At 36.4% G+C, this 14273-nt stretch overlaps 1 protein-coding gene across 3 annotated transcripts; it reads left to right on the top strand.

Annotated features, from left to right (window-relative positions):
• Positions 1-1430: 1430 nt before the first annotated feature.
• Positions 1431-7667, top strand: LOC131046093 (subtilisin-like protease SBT5.3). Of its 3 annotated transcripts, none has more exons than XM_057979762.2 (11): positions 1431-1592; positions 2878-2975; positions 3308-3405; positions 3583-3765; positions 3874-3985; positions 5115-5676; positions 5842-5936; positions 6072-6317; positions 6442-6556; positions 6669-6882; positions 7039-7667. In XM_057979762.2, exons 2-11 carry the CDS (start codon positions 2962-2964, stop codon positions 7596-7598), a joined length of 2199 nt encoding a protein of 732 aa, XP_057835745.2. In that variant the 5' UTR covers positions 1431-1592; positions 2878-2961; the 3' UTR covers positions 7599-7667. The 3 variants fall into 3 exon arrangements, with proteins under 3 accessions (XP_057835745.2, XP_057835744.2, XP_057835743.2); XM_057979761.2 differs by lacking the exon at positions 1431-1592 and adding an exon at positions 1693-1835; XM_057979760.2 differs by lacking the exon at positions 1431-1592 and adding an exon at positions 2001-2210.
• The last annotated feature ends 6606 nt before the right edge of the window (positions 7668-14273 follow it).

Below are 14273 nucleotides of genomic sequence, written 5' to 3'. Positions count from 1 at the left end.
GTTGTGCTTTTGGGGTGTGCTTTGACTGCAAGGTTGAACAATCCCTTTCACACCCTCTAACCTTGATTGCATCAAGTTATGCTCATTTGATAAGGTTCCTTTGACACAGATTCAACTCTACTTACTATATCTATAGAAAAAATAAATTTTCTCTTAGGGGGCAAGCCTAGAAATTCCTCTAGTAATGCATATTTGAATTCTTGAAGGGGGAAATTTTTTAAGGTTGGGGTATTTACCTCTTCCATTTCATCTAGTATGACCATTTTCTAGCTAGAATGTTGTGAGTTATTAGTTCACCAACTAGCTAGATTGACATTAGCACATGGAGGTTTAATAAAAGAATGTAGGTATAAGTTCAAGCCGTGCAAGGTGGTTGAAAGGAGAGGGAGAAAGAGAAAGGTTGGAAGAAGATAAAGTAGTAAAACTCGCTAAGTTTATAGAGAGGGTTAGGTTTGCAATTGATCTAAATGAACTAGTCTAGAGAGTGACAAATAATATTAGTTGAGACTAGATTAAATTTGCCCAAAGAATTATGACATAAGAGCCAAACATTGAACGTTTCCATTAAGAAAGCATGCATTCCAACCATGATCTAAATGGTATTTTAGAATATCAACCCCGAACACCCAAATGATTAAGAGGAGGTTGACACACACTCTCTCTCTCTCCAATTCTGCTTTACCTTGGACTTACAAATTGCCAAATTGAGGTCAAGAAGGGGTGAGCTGAGGCGAGACTAATCCCCTGGAGATGCATGCAATTGCTTGCAAATCACATGCATCGAGTTAATCTAAGCCTCAAAGTCAAACCCAGAACCAATAGAAACAAACCCATAGCCCAAATTAACTCTGCTACTCATATGGACTATGAGAAGGTTGATTCTAGACTATGAGAAGGTTGATTCAAATCCATTCCTAGAATAAACTCCTCTTACTAACTTCATTTAAAACATACATAATTATCATCTTATAAACAATCTTTTTTCAAGTCTGGTTTCTAATAAGTTAGGCGTACCCCTAGGACAAACCACCAAATTTCTCGGTTTCTCTTTATAGTACGCCTCTGTATCTGTCTGTTTTTTCTGGCCTTAGAAAGCCTTTTTTCATTCAACTTGTTTGTTTCTTCTAGTAAAAATATTGAGTAGCCTCATTGTTTTCAAAAGTAAAAATAAAAAATCCTCCCACATTAATTGACTGGTAATAATGGCTAGCTTATCGGAACTGTTTCTTACCTGTTCTAAAAGAATCAATTCCCCTTAATGACAAATTTGGGAAGGTTCTATGATTGGTTCCACGTGCAATAGGGCATTATTCATGCAAATTGGTGAAGTTAATGACGTCAAAGTTTGATCTTTGACTGGCCAAATCAGTGAACCCCATGAGAAGGAAATGTTTGGCCTTTTATCCATGGTGACTAAGATGTGACATTGAAATGTAGAGCTTGGAAAAATTTGTGGGTATAGTTGTTCCAGAGCAGCTCTTCATTTCAATCCAATTAGTCCCTATAAAAATCGCATGTACATGTGACATTATCAATGTAACTGCCTACTTTGAAATTCGAGCCAAAAATGTCCACTCAGTCACAGAAACTAGGTATTTTTGAATGCATTTACTGTTGTCAATGTTAATATTATATCCAATAATGTATAAATATATGCACACTCTGTTAAACCTATACTATATCCAACAATCTATGATATTATATAGAGTATGAGGGCCTCAATGACAAAAAAAAATCCATGATGTACATGCAAAGCTTCTTTAAATGAAAGTAACCAATCTGTGTGAAGGAGGCTCCCCCTTCATCTCGGCATGACCTCCTTTAAAGTGCAGCATGTAATTTGACTTTCAAGATTCCTACGTATCTCTATCATAAAATGCATGTGCAATTTGTGATCTCTTTGGTTTTTACGTTTAAATAAAAAGTACCCAAGATTTGTTTTAGTGATTCGAAAATGCTTTGGATGTGATATTAGTGATTTTAAAATATAGCAAAGATGATGTTTTAGTTTAAAAATGCCCAAAACGAAAGGGAACAGAGAACACTTGCAACTGTTATCTTTTCCAAGTGCAGACACTATATATATGAGTGCTTAGTTTATACAGATAGTCATATTCATAAGCTTAGCAGCTATGGACAAGAGAGCTCTGAGCTTGGTTGCAGTATTTATTCTGCTTATGTCTTTGAGAGAAGTCTTGGGTATTAAGCAGGTTAGTAGGAAGAGCTTGGATTTGTTTCTGTTATGAAATATGCTGTTGTTGGACAAGCAGTATTCTTAGTCTTATGCATGTTAGGATGATAAGTTTTTTCTTTTTTCTGTCTCTGGTTTTGGGATGCCCAAGTGAGAAGATTATGATATGGGTATTGTATTGGTGAAAAAAAATGTTGGTGGTGCTTTTAGTTGTCTTGTTCATTGGAGTCCAAAAGTAGCAATTTATTGTTTTCAGTGGTCTACAAGACTGGTGCAATTTTGGGTAAATCTTAGAATTGTTTTATACATGCATTGTTATTGCATAATTGGAAATATTGTAGGAGGCACAAATTTGCTGGTGTTGTGATTGCTTATGTTGTATGAGCATTGATGTAAAGTGGGATGACATAGATTTTCTGCTGTTTTGAAGGCCTATGTTTCATTTGGATGAGAATGTTGAATCTTCATGAATATGAAAGCTTATGTTGTATATAGAATCTAGATTGAATTTTTGAAAGTTGAGTTTATATGAATATGAATGCTTGTGCTGTATTTGTATTTGGAGTTTTGGAGTTTATAACAAATATTTGAACCTTCATGACTATTGATTTGGTGTTTATACTGAATGAAAGCATTTGAATTTGCAACTTTGCAATGGTAGTTTTTAAAAATTTGGGTGATGGCAGTCCTATGTGGTTTACTTGGGAGGGCATAATGAAGATTGCTTAGATCCTGAAACGGTGACTGATTCTCATCATGAACTACTTGCAATGGTATTGGGAAGGTAATAATGACCCACTGTGCTCAAGCTTCTTATTATTTTCCACGTTTAATGTTTTTAATGAAATGTAGAGAACAAAGTCTAAAATCCTCTTCTGAATTTTTCGTTTCCTTGAGTACATTAACAGGATTGAGGAAATATTTGTTCCCGTTTTTTTGTAAGAGGCTATTGAGATTACTTCTATTGATGGAATTATAGATGTCGATAACATATTCTACAATCCTCCTTTTTCATTAGAGCTTACTGAGATTACCTGTATTGATGGAATTATCGAACTCCTTATCAATTTTTCAGATCTCTCTGATATGACTGGCATTTTATGTTCTGTATTACAGCAAGGAAACAGCCAAGGATTCAATCTTTTACTCATACACTAGAAGTGTGAATGGGTTTGCTGCTCATTTAGAAGAAGAACAAGCTGCTGCTATTTCAAGTAACCTACTATCCAGTCTACCACTTTGCTTCCTTGAATATTGAATGAAAGAATCATCGAGTTTAGCTTCAAGGGTTTTGGAATTATAGATTTAAGCCTTTGAGACTCACTGAACTTTCTCCTTGAGGAAAACCCTCTGTTTTTCAGTTTCTTAACAGAATGTAATGGTGGTGCCAGAGCTCCCAGGAGTACTATCTGTATTTGTTAACAGAGAACGAAAGTTGCACACAACTCACTCATGGGAATTCCTTGGATTAGAAGATGGAGATCGAGAAGCACAGACTGAAGTAATCGAATCTCATTCACTCTGGAGTAAAGCAGGATTTGGAGAAGATGTCATTATTGCTAACTTGGACACAGGTAGACTGGTCCTCTTCTTATCCTTAGGCTTAGACTTAGCAACATATGGGTTTAAGGTTTATCAAAATTTCAATTGTGAATTAATAATAACAGCTGAATTGATGTTAGGTGTATGGCCTGAAGCTGCAAGCTTCCACGAGACAGGGTTTGGCCCTATCCCGTCCAGATGGAGAGGAAGTTGCCAAAATGGCACCAAATTCGGTGCAATTAATTGCAACAGGTACTCTGATTGACACCCATCATAGAAATGAGGAACATGTACCGTTTTTAACTGCGTTTATGATAGTATATGTTTGAATTTTCTGCCTGTCATTTTGTCTCTCTGTAAGCTTGTATATGCATTTTGGGTTTTTCTAGCTTAAGATTTTCCAGGAAAGGATAATATACAACTTGTGCTCTTTGAGCGTTTACTGTTTGTGTTGTGCATGAGCAATAAAAGGGTTTATTGGAAAAGGAGATTTTGAAAGAGAAGAAATGATATGCTAGGAATTTGTTTAAAGCTGCTCTGAAATTTCAGACTCTTAATGTATTCATAGTTTTTAGGCTCTGGTAAATTCATGCTCGCAAAACACTTTTCTTGTTAGGTAAGGTTACTAAGTCTTTTAAGTTCCTATATGTTGCATTTTCCAAGATGTGTGTGTCAACTGTCAAGTGTTGTTTTGTGGTATCCTACTAATGACAATTAGTAATAGTATTATTTTGTTTAATTCTATTGATAAAAATATCAAATTACTTTTTATGGTGCTTACTGTATTTGTTTGGCTATATAAACAGCACTTCACATCCATCTTTCATTGTGTTTGCTGCTGCTTCTTTTTTATATTCTACTGAAACAAAACATAAACTCTTGTGCATTTTTTAAAAATAATAATAAAGACCTGCTTTTTGCACAGCCTGAGTTGGGCTAGAGGTGAGAACTTGTGACACTTGTGTTCTTGAAAGAGAGGTCACAAGTTCAAATCTCAAGGGGTAGGCATGTATGCCTTGTTTGTAGCACACTTAGTTGCCTCCTGCAAGGAGTATAGGGTAGTCTCATATGACTATAAGCCATCTGTAAACCCATATACAGACCGCCCAATATCATAGACTATAAAAGAATCTTTCTTTCTTTCTTTCTTTTCATATTACCTCTTGGATGACAGCAATCTCTACAAAATTGTCATGTGTATTTCTCTATCAAGGAAAAGAGTACTGCATCTTTTCCTATTGTACATTGCTTTGTGTAATTTGTGCTTGCTTATTTGTTGTTTTTTTGCTAGTTTTTAGTGCACCTGTTAGAAGAAGCAGACGCTTCTTACATGAATCACTAGAATTGAGAACTTAATCTTCAAGCAATTGTTGCACTCCAGGAAACTGATTGGTGCAAGATACTTTATCAAGGGGTACATGGCTGCTGCAAACAAATCTCTAAGTTTCACCAAAACAGGAGATTATCTTTCACCACGAGACAAAGATGGGCATGGGACTCATACCCTGTCCACCGCAGGTGGGAATTTTGTGAAAAATGCAAATATATATGGATATGCACAAGGGACTGCAAAGGGAGGTGCTCCCAATGCCAGGGTTGCAGCCTACAAGGTTTGTTGGCCCAATATAAAGACAGATGCAAGCTCATGTTATGATGCAGATATACTTGCAGGAATTGATGCAGGTATTTATGATGGAGTAGATGTGTTCTCCATTTCTCTTGGATCTTCTCCTCCTCTTGCAGATTATTTCCAAGATGGTATTTCCATCGGAGCATTCCATGCTGTCCAAAGAGGAAGAGTGGTGATATGTTCTGCAGGAAATGATGGTCCAACACCAGGGACAGTGTCAAATGTGGCTCCATGGATTATTACTGTAGGAGCAAGTAGCATTGATAGAGAGTTCCTTTCTGTTGCTTACCTTGGAAATAATAAGCTTTACAAGGTGAGGGCTGGAAGCCAGTTTTTTACTAATTTGAAAGCTATGTTCTTGCCAGCATTGTATCTAACTATTGAAATGGTTTGTGAAAGCAGTGAACCCTTATTTCAACCCCTATAAATCTTCTAGATCACTTATTTCATGTTTATGTACACTTACCTCTGATTATAGGGGCAAAGTCTCTCTGAATCAACCCTACGGAAGAAAATGTATCCCCTAGTATCATCAGTGGATGTCACAGCACCAACTGCAAATAAAACTGCTGGGTATGCCACATATATACTGTTTTATAACCGTTTATAAGAACAAGAAGTATTTGTGTCATCAAAAGCTATTTGTATTAGTTCAAGCTATTGTGATGAATATTTTAAATACTAATTTGTAGCATGGTAACATTGCAGAAAATTTTGTTTTCAAGGAGGTCTAGACCCAAAAAAAGTTGAAGGCAAGATAATTGCTTGCCTTCGTGGTATCACTGCTAGAGTTGCAAAAGGTGATGCAGTTCGAATGGCAGGAGGAGCTGGCATGATTCTTTGCAATGCACCTGAAAACGGCAATGAAGTTGCTGCAGACTCTCATGTTATTCCTGCAACACAATTGAATGCAGATGATGGGGCAACAGTCCTTGACTATATAAACACTACGATGTAGGTCCTGAAAGCAAAGATTTTACTTCTTAGCTCTTCAGAATTCAATACCATACATTTTTGGGGGGGGGTACTTTAGGCTGTGAACATATTGAAATGCAACCACAAAATTGTTCTGATGCAGATCCCCTGTTGCTTACATTGCTCCTCCAATAACTGTATTGAACACAAAGCCAGCTCCTTCCATGACAGCCTTCTCTTCCAAAGGACCAAGTTCTCTTTCTCCTGACATACTTAAGGTTTAAACTTCAAACCAATTCTCAACATTGTGATATTCTCCGCTCTTATGTTCTAAAGCTCTTGATATTCTTAAAAAATAATTTGGGTACTATGCATTGTGTCCAATGCCAGCCTGATATCACGGCTCCAGGTTTGAACATCCTTGCAGCATATTCAAAAGCATCATCACCAACTGGAGTTGCTTTCGATCATAGGCATGTTGCCTTCAATGTACTTTCAGGTACATCTATGTCATGTCCACATGTTGCTGGTGTTGCAGCCTTAATAAAAGCAGCACATCCTCATTGGAGTGCAGCAGCCATTAAGTCAGCCATTGTGACTACAGGTATGTTAGGCTCTTAATTTTCTGACTTTTTCCCATTATCATTAATGGAGTCCAGCAGCCATTAAGTTATAATTTTTTTCCCTGGAGTGGATATCCATGTTCTGCAATAATTATCTAACTTTTTTCCATCATTTTCATTTCTCTTGGAAAATAAAGCCAGTAGAATTGACAACACTAAGAAGGCAATTAAGGAGGCATCAATGGAAAAAGCAAGTGCATTTGACTATGGTGGAGGACATGTCAATCCAAACAGAGCTTTAAATCCTGGCTTGATATATGATATAGCTGTTCAAGACTACTACATATTCTTCTGCAGTTTGGGCTACAATGCAACCCAGATGAAGATCATAACAGGGAAGCCCTTCTCCTGCCCATCTCAAAAAGAGGCTATATATAATCTCAACTATCCATCCATTACTGTCTCACAGCTCAAAGGACCTGTCTTTGTGAAAAGAACTGTGACATATGTATCAAAGGGACCAGCAGTGTTTGAAGCAGAGATAAAGTCCCCTAAGGGAGTGGTAGTTGCAGTGAAACCCAACAAACTTGAGTTTTCAAACTATGGAGAGAAGAAATCATTCAGTGTAGTGATGAAACCAGGGAGAAGTTTTAAGAAGGAATATGTTTTTGGGTCTTTGACATGGAAATCTGCTAGCCATGTTGTTAGAAGTCCCCTGGTTGTAAAGGTAGTAAGTGCGACCAAAAATTCAAATTAAGCAGCCCTCGGATAGCCACCTGAAAAAGAATGTAATTTATATTGGTTATAGAAAATCGAGATTATTTAACTAATATGGTAGAAATTGAAATTGTTTGTGAAAATATGTATGGAAAATTTCATTTATTGTGAAGGATTCCAATCTCCCGGATGTGATTAAAGTATGCAAATGTTCCTAATCCAGTCTTATTTAATAAGTATTCATTTTTTAAATTTCTTTTTGGGGGTGGAATAGCATCATATCTCAAATAATTTATGTAAGAAAACATTGTATGTAAAATAAAAATAGAGTATTTCAATTGTTTTGGATTAAGGCAAAAACAGATTTTGAAGGGGCCCCGAAACCCTTTACAAAGAAGATTCTAAAAGGTTTAGAATTAAAACAAAAAACCAAGAAGAGACGGGTTGCAAAAGATAGAACATTACAAATAGCAGCTAAAGAACCAGCAAAAACCCAATCGGGTGACAATCCGAACATCCACAGAGAGTCCCTTAAGATTTACCTTTAGTGGTACCCTTGTGAGATCAAAGAGTCATGTCAAAAGAGGGAGTGGACGTTTTAAATTTCTTTCCCTTAACAGTAATCCAACCCTCCTCAACCTTGGCAGCCGTATCAACCCAATCAGACGAACCCAAACCTGAAACAACGAAACTCTGAGAAAAAGAACCAATAGCATCCGCCTTCTTAGAAGCACAGAAGGTCCCACCAGGCAAAGCAACAGCATGAATAGAACCAGAAATAGCAGCTCCAACACCACTAGGCGGGGGAGCATCATTCGAGGAATCAACAGGCAGAAGTGGGGACGGTTGACTAGCCTCACCAGCTCCTCCACAGGAATCCAAGACTACAGGAGAGGAGACAGCAGTAACCGGACCCTCCGCATTAGGAACCTCGTGAAAATAAGTTTTCTTCACAACCATATAATGCTGATTTAAAGCACCTTTCCACCATGAGGTTGACACAATCTTCTTTTCAAGTCCACAACGCTCAGCTGCATGACCCATTTTGAAACATCTTCGACACCTAAAGGGAATCATTATTCCAATTGTTAAGTAGCAAGCATTATTCTAATGTAAGGAAGAGGTGGGGTCTCTATTAGGAGAATTTTTCTAAACCTTTTCTTTTCTATTACTTTTTAGCATCATTTCAAACAAGAGAAATGGTAAGATTCAATCATAGGAATTTGTTATTGTTAAGCCACTCAAAAACACCCTTGTCATTAGGTTGAGAAGCAATAAATTGGTCATATCTCTATTAGGACCAACCATGTCTTCTATGCCAAGGAGAGCCATATGGGCCATGAGAGCCATGGTAGTGATGTTTAGATTTGTCATTGTGGTTGTGGCCACATCTATACTCTTGTGGAGAGGAAGGACCCCTATCAAAGGGGGAAGGTGGCACACAAAGCAACATTACAAGGAAAATTAGCTCAATACTCAATAAGAGTCTACAAATTGGTAACTTCAAGGGCAACTTGATTAGCTTGCATCTAAATATGTAGCAAAGTATTATAAAAAAATCACGGCTTTAAATTACAATAAAAAATAAGAATTTACAACTCCTAGAAGCAACATTAAGTTTTTACCCTTCTAGATATTCAATAGAATCTTCACTGTAAAAGCATGCAAAATTTGGATGAATTTAGTCAGCATCTTTAGCCAATCACCTAGAATAATCATGTGCCAAGAAAAGAGCTAAGGTTAAAAGGGTTTGAATAAATCATAAATTCAAATCTAAGAATATTGAGCTTATGGGAAAAACTAGAAAATATGCTTAAGAGTCACTAGTGTTGATACATGATAGCCTCGGTAAGATAAATGATTGAATGAGAGATAAATGAAGTCTCTCATTCAATCATCTATCTCATCGATAGACTATGATAAGACTTCAATTATCGTTCCTTCATTTGAATATTATTCTTCGATTTATATATATATATATATATATATATATATATATATATATATATATATATATATATATATATATATATATATATATATATATATATATAACCTTGCTTGCAAATTCCAATCAACATCGGGTTCTTAACCAATGCCTAACTACCGATTAATATCGGTTGCAAATCGTAAAGCACAGAATACCGATTGGTATCGGTTTTACTTGTTAACTATATGCACACCGATTGGTATTGGTTAAACATGTTAATTATATGCACACTGATTGGTATCGGTTAAACGCGATTATGGTTGAAGAGGTGTGATCAAGTAATATCTTGATTGGTCATGTCTAATAGACATGATCGGTCAAGGTATTGCTTGATCCTGCTTATTGGCATATATATATATATATATATATATATATATATATATATATATATATATATATATATATATATATATATATATATATATATATATATATATATATATATATATATATATATATATATCGATCGGTGATTGTGAGAAGAACATCAAAATTTATAAATGCTCCTTCTCCATCTGCAACATACCAGATAATAATCAGATTTATTATATTAAGAAATAACATATACTTGAAAGGAAAAATAACCTTGAATATAACTTGCATCTTGAATTGAAAATTGAATAACATTTACATGGTATCGGAGCTATAGTTAAATCGAACCTGAGGCTATTCAATTTTGTGGAAAATTCAAGACAAGCATATATTCAACATCACATTTCTCCAAATGGCTAGCACCATCAGATTCGAAGATAGACTCGGAGGAGGTGATGACTTCTCAGCATGGAAGTTCAGAATTAAGATGATTCTAAGAGAAAATAAAGTTGAATCATTTATAAAAACCGATACTACAGAACCTGAGACTGAACCTGACAAAGCAACTTGGATAGAGGGAAATGAAAAGGCCATCAAAATCATAGTTGATGGGGTGAGGAATAATATTATGCCCATCATAAAGAAACATGAAACGACCTACAACATGTTCAAAGCACTTGAAGATGCATTTAAGATATCCAATGCAAGTAGAACCTTGGCTTTAAAGAGAGAAATAAATCATATAGCTATGATCAAAGGTGAGTCAGTCAATGCCTACTTCATGCGAATACTAGCCCTAAGGGATGAGCTAACAACCCTTGGATATGAGATCCAAAGCAAAGAATTAACACTCATTGCTCTAGATGGGTTACCTAGTATATGAGAAACATTCGTCTAAGGCATCAATGCAAGGGATAAATTTCCAAATTTTGAAAGGCTAAAAGCAGACTGTCTCCAAGAAGAATCAAGGTTAAATAAGAAAGGGATCAAACAAAAGAATATAGATGAAGATCTTCAAGTCCTAAATACAAACTCTAATAAGAAAAGAAAGCAAAAACAATTTAGGAAGAGGAAATGTCATCATGTTAAGAACACCTTCAAGAAGGATCTTTCACAGATTCAATGTTACAAATGTGACAAATTCGGACACTATGTTGCCAAATGTCCGGAAAAAGCCAAACAACAAGCCACATTTGCCAAAGTAGAAAAATATAAAGGGGAAGATGACTCCGAGAAGTATGTACTCTACTCAGCACTTACAAACCAAGCATCAAACAAGGTTAACTCCTGGGTGATCGACAGTGGCTCATCCAGACACATTACAAGGTTTAGAGAAGTGCTAGACTCCATGATAGAGGAGAATGATGAGGAAGTGACTATCGGAGATGACTCCACACATCCAGTCAGAGGAGTTGGAACCTGCACCATCAAACTGAAGTCAGACATATCATTGCAACTTAAAGGAGTACTATATATCCCAGGCATCAAGAGAAATCTAGTCTCCATATCAACACTAGAGGATAATGGGTACGGAGTGACCTTCATGGACAACAAAGTGTTGGCTTGGCCAAAGAATTCATCTATCAAGAAAGCTAAAACCATTGGTCAAAGACAAGGCTACTTGTATGAGTTGTGCACAAAACCCAACATAGCCCTAATCCATGAAACTACAGATGCTAATGAAGTTTGGCATAGAAGACTAGGTCACCTAAATTTTAGAGCTTTATCATCAATGGGAAACCTTCTCATAGGCCTACCTAAGTTAAAGCAATATCATTTAGGGGCATGCAAAGGATGTGTCTTAGGTAAAAATGCTAAGGGTGTTTTTCAAAATAGTACTAGGAAAACAATTAAAGTTTTAGAGTTAGTTCATTCTGATATATGTGGACCTATGTTCGTACCTTCTTTAGGGGGATTTTTGTATTATGTAATATTTGTTGATGACTACTCTAGGAAAACTTGGATCTACTTTCTGAAATGTAAAGAATCAGAAGAGATCCTTAATAGGTTTAAGGAATTTAAATCACTAATAGAAAACTACTCAGGAAATAAAATTAAAACCTTAAGAACTGACAATGGGGGGAATACACCTCAGATTTGTATAAAGATTTTTGTAAAAATGATGGGATTAAGAGGGAGCTTACTATACCTTATAATCCTCAACAAAATGGGGTAGCTGAGAGGAAAAATAGGACAATTGCAGAAGCTGCCAAAGCCATGATTCTTAATCAGAATCTAAATACCAATCTTTGGGCAGAAGCAACCATCATTGTTGTATATATACAAAATAGATGTCCTCACTCCCACCTTGAAGATAAAACCCCTGAGGAAGTCTTTACTAAAACAAAGCCAGATATCAACCACCTTAGAATATTTGGGTGTCTTGTCTATATTCATGTACCTAAGGAGAAAAGATTAAAATTAGAACCTTCTGGAAAAAGGGGAATACTTGTAGGATATAGTGAAACCTCCAAGGCCTACAAAATCTATATACCTGGTCAGAGGAATATTGAACTGAGTAGGGATGTAATCTTTGAAGAAGACTTAGCCTTCAAAAGAGCCCAAAGCTCAATACAACCTAAAGTCTATGTCCCTACCCCTAGCATAGATGAAGACCCTGCTCCTAAGCTTCAGAGGGAGAGTCTTGAGGAAAACGAAGTTGAAACTCAAAACCCACCTAGAGAAAATTTCAAGAAAAGACCACTATGGGCCAAGAAAACTGTAGAAGAAGCTCAGAAGTATGCTGCCCCTTCAGGAACCTTCAGAGAAAGAAAAAGGCCTAACAAACTTACCAACTATGTTGCTCTCATGAATAATCTTTCAAATGCTGAACCTACTAATGTATCAAATGCACTTAAACATCAAGTATGGAAGAATGCCATGTCTGAGGAATACCAGTCCATTATGAAAAATGATGTTTGGGAGATTGTTCCTAGGCCAGCTTGAAAATCTGTTGTCACCTCCAAATGACTCTTCAAAATCAAACATGCTGCAGATGGCAACATTGAGAAACACAAGGCTAGATTTGTAGCCAGAGGGTTCTCACAAAAGGAAGGAATTGACTATGAAGAAACCTTTGCACCTATAGCCAGATATACTTCAGTAAGAATAGTCTTAACCATTGCAGCAACTAAAGGATGGAAAGTACATCAGATGGATGTAAAGACAACATTTCTTAATGGAGAGATTGCACAAGAAGTATACCTAGAGCAACCTGAAGGGTTTGAGATTCATGATGTAGAATCTCATGTAGGTAAACTCAAGAAATATCTTTATGGGTTTAAATAGGCTCCCAAGCCTAGTATGAAAGAATTGACACTTATCTCTCAGGGCTAGGCTTCTCAAAGAATGACGCAGATCCAAATCTCTACTATAAACAAGACAAAGGTGATATGCTGATATTGATTTTATATGTTGAGGACTTGTTAATTACAGGGAAATATCAACTCATAGATCAGTGTAAGAAAGACCTTGCTAAAGAATTTGACATGAAGGACTTGGGACTCCTTCATTACTTCCTAGGTTTGGAAGTATGGCAAAATTTTGATGGCATTATACTAAACCAGGGTAAATATACCTTGGACATTTTGAAGAGATTTGGAATGCTAAACTGTAGACCCATGACCTCTGCAATGGAAACAAACCTTCATAAACTTAAGGAAGTAGTAGTAGAATCACAACCCTCAGATCCTACTCTATACAGGCAAATGATTGGGTCCCTGATGTATCTTGTAAATACGAGACCAGATATCTGTTATGCAGTTAATGCCTTGAGTCAGTTTATGTGTGAACCAAAGGAGATACACCTGGTAGCAGTAAAACATAACATGAGATACCTACAAGGTACCCTAAAACTTGGTCTCAAATATGAGAGAGTTGAACTAGATTTACACGAATTCACAGATTCAGATTGGGTTGGAAGTGTAACTGACAGGAAAAGCACCTCAAGATGCGGTTTCAGTTTAGGTTCAGCCATGATATCTTGGATTAGCAGAGAACAGTCATCAGTAGCACAAAGTTCCACTGAGGCCGAATACATTGCAACCTCCATGGCTGCTCGAGAGGCAGTATGGCTTAGGAAGATGCTTGTGGGGTTATTCGGTGAACCAATGAAGCCTACAATTATTCACTGCGACAACCAAAATTGTATAAAACTTTCAGTGAATCCGGTGTTTCATGACAGATCCAAACATATTGAGATTCCATATCATTATGTACGAGACATGGTAGATAGGAATGTGATCCAGTTGGAATACATTTGTATAGGAGATCAGACAACAGATATTCTTACCAAACCACTTTCAAGGGTGAAAGTTGATCACTTCAGAAAAGGTCTTTGTATGATTGAAATTTAACTTTCTTTGTACTCCTATGCTTATTAAGATGTTTTATGTGTAAACTTCTTTGTCATGT

This window comes from Cryptomeria japonica, chromosome 1 (genome assembly GCF_030272615.1).
Source record: "Cryptomeria japonica chromosome 1, Sugi_1.0, whole genome shotgun sequence".
Lineage (NCBI taxonomy): Eukaryota > Viridiplantae > Streptophyta > Pinopsida > Cupressales > Cupressaceae > Cryptomeria > Cryptomeria japonica.
This window is presented reverse-complemented; position numbering and strand designations above follow the sequence as displayed.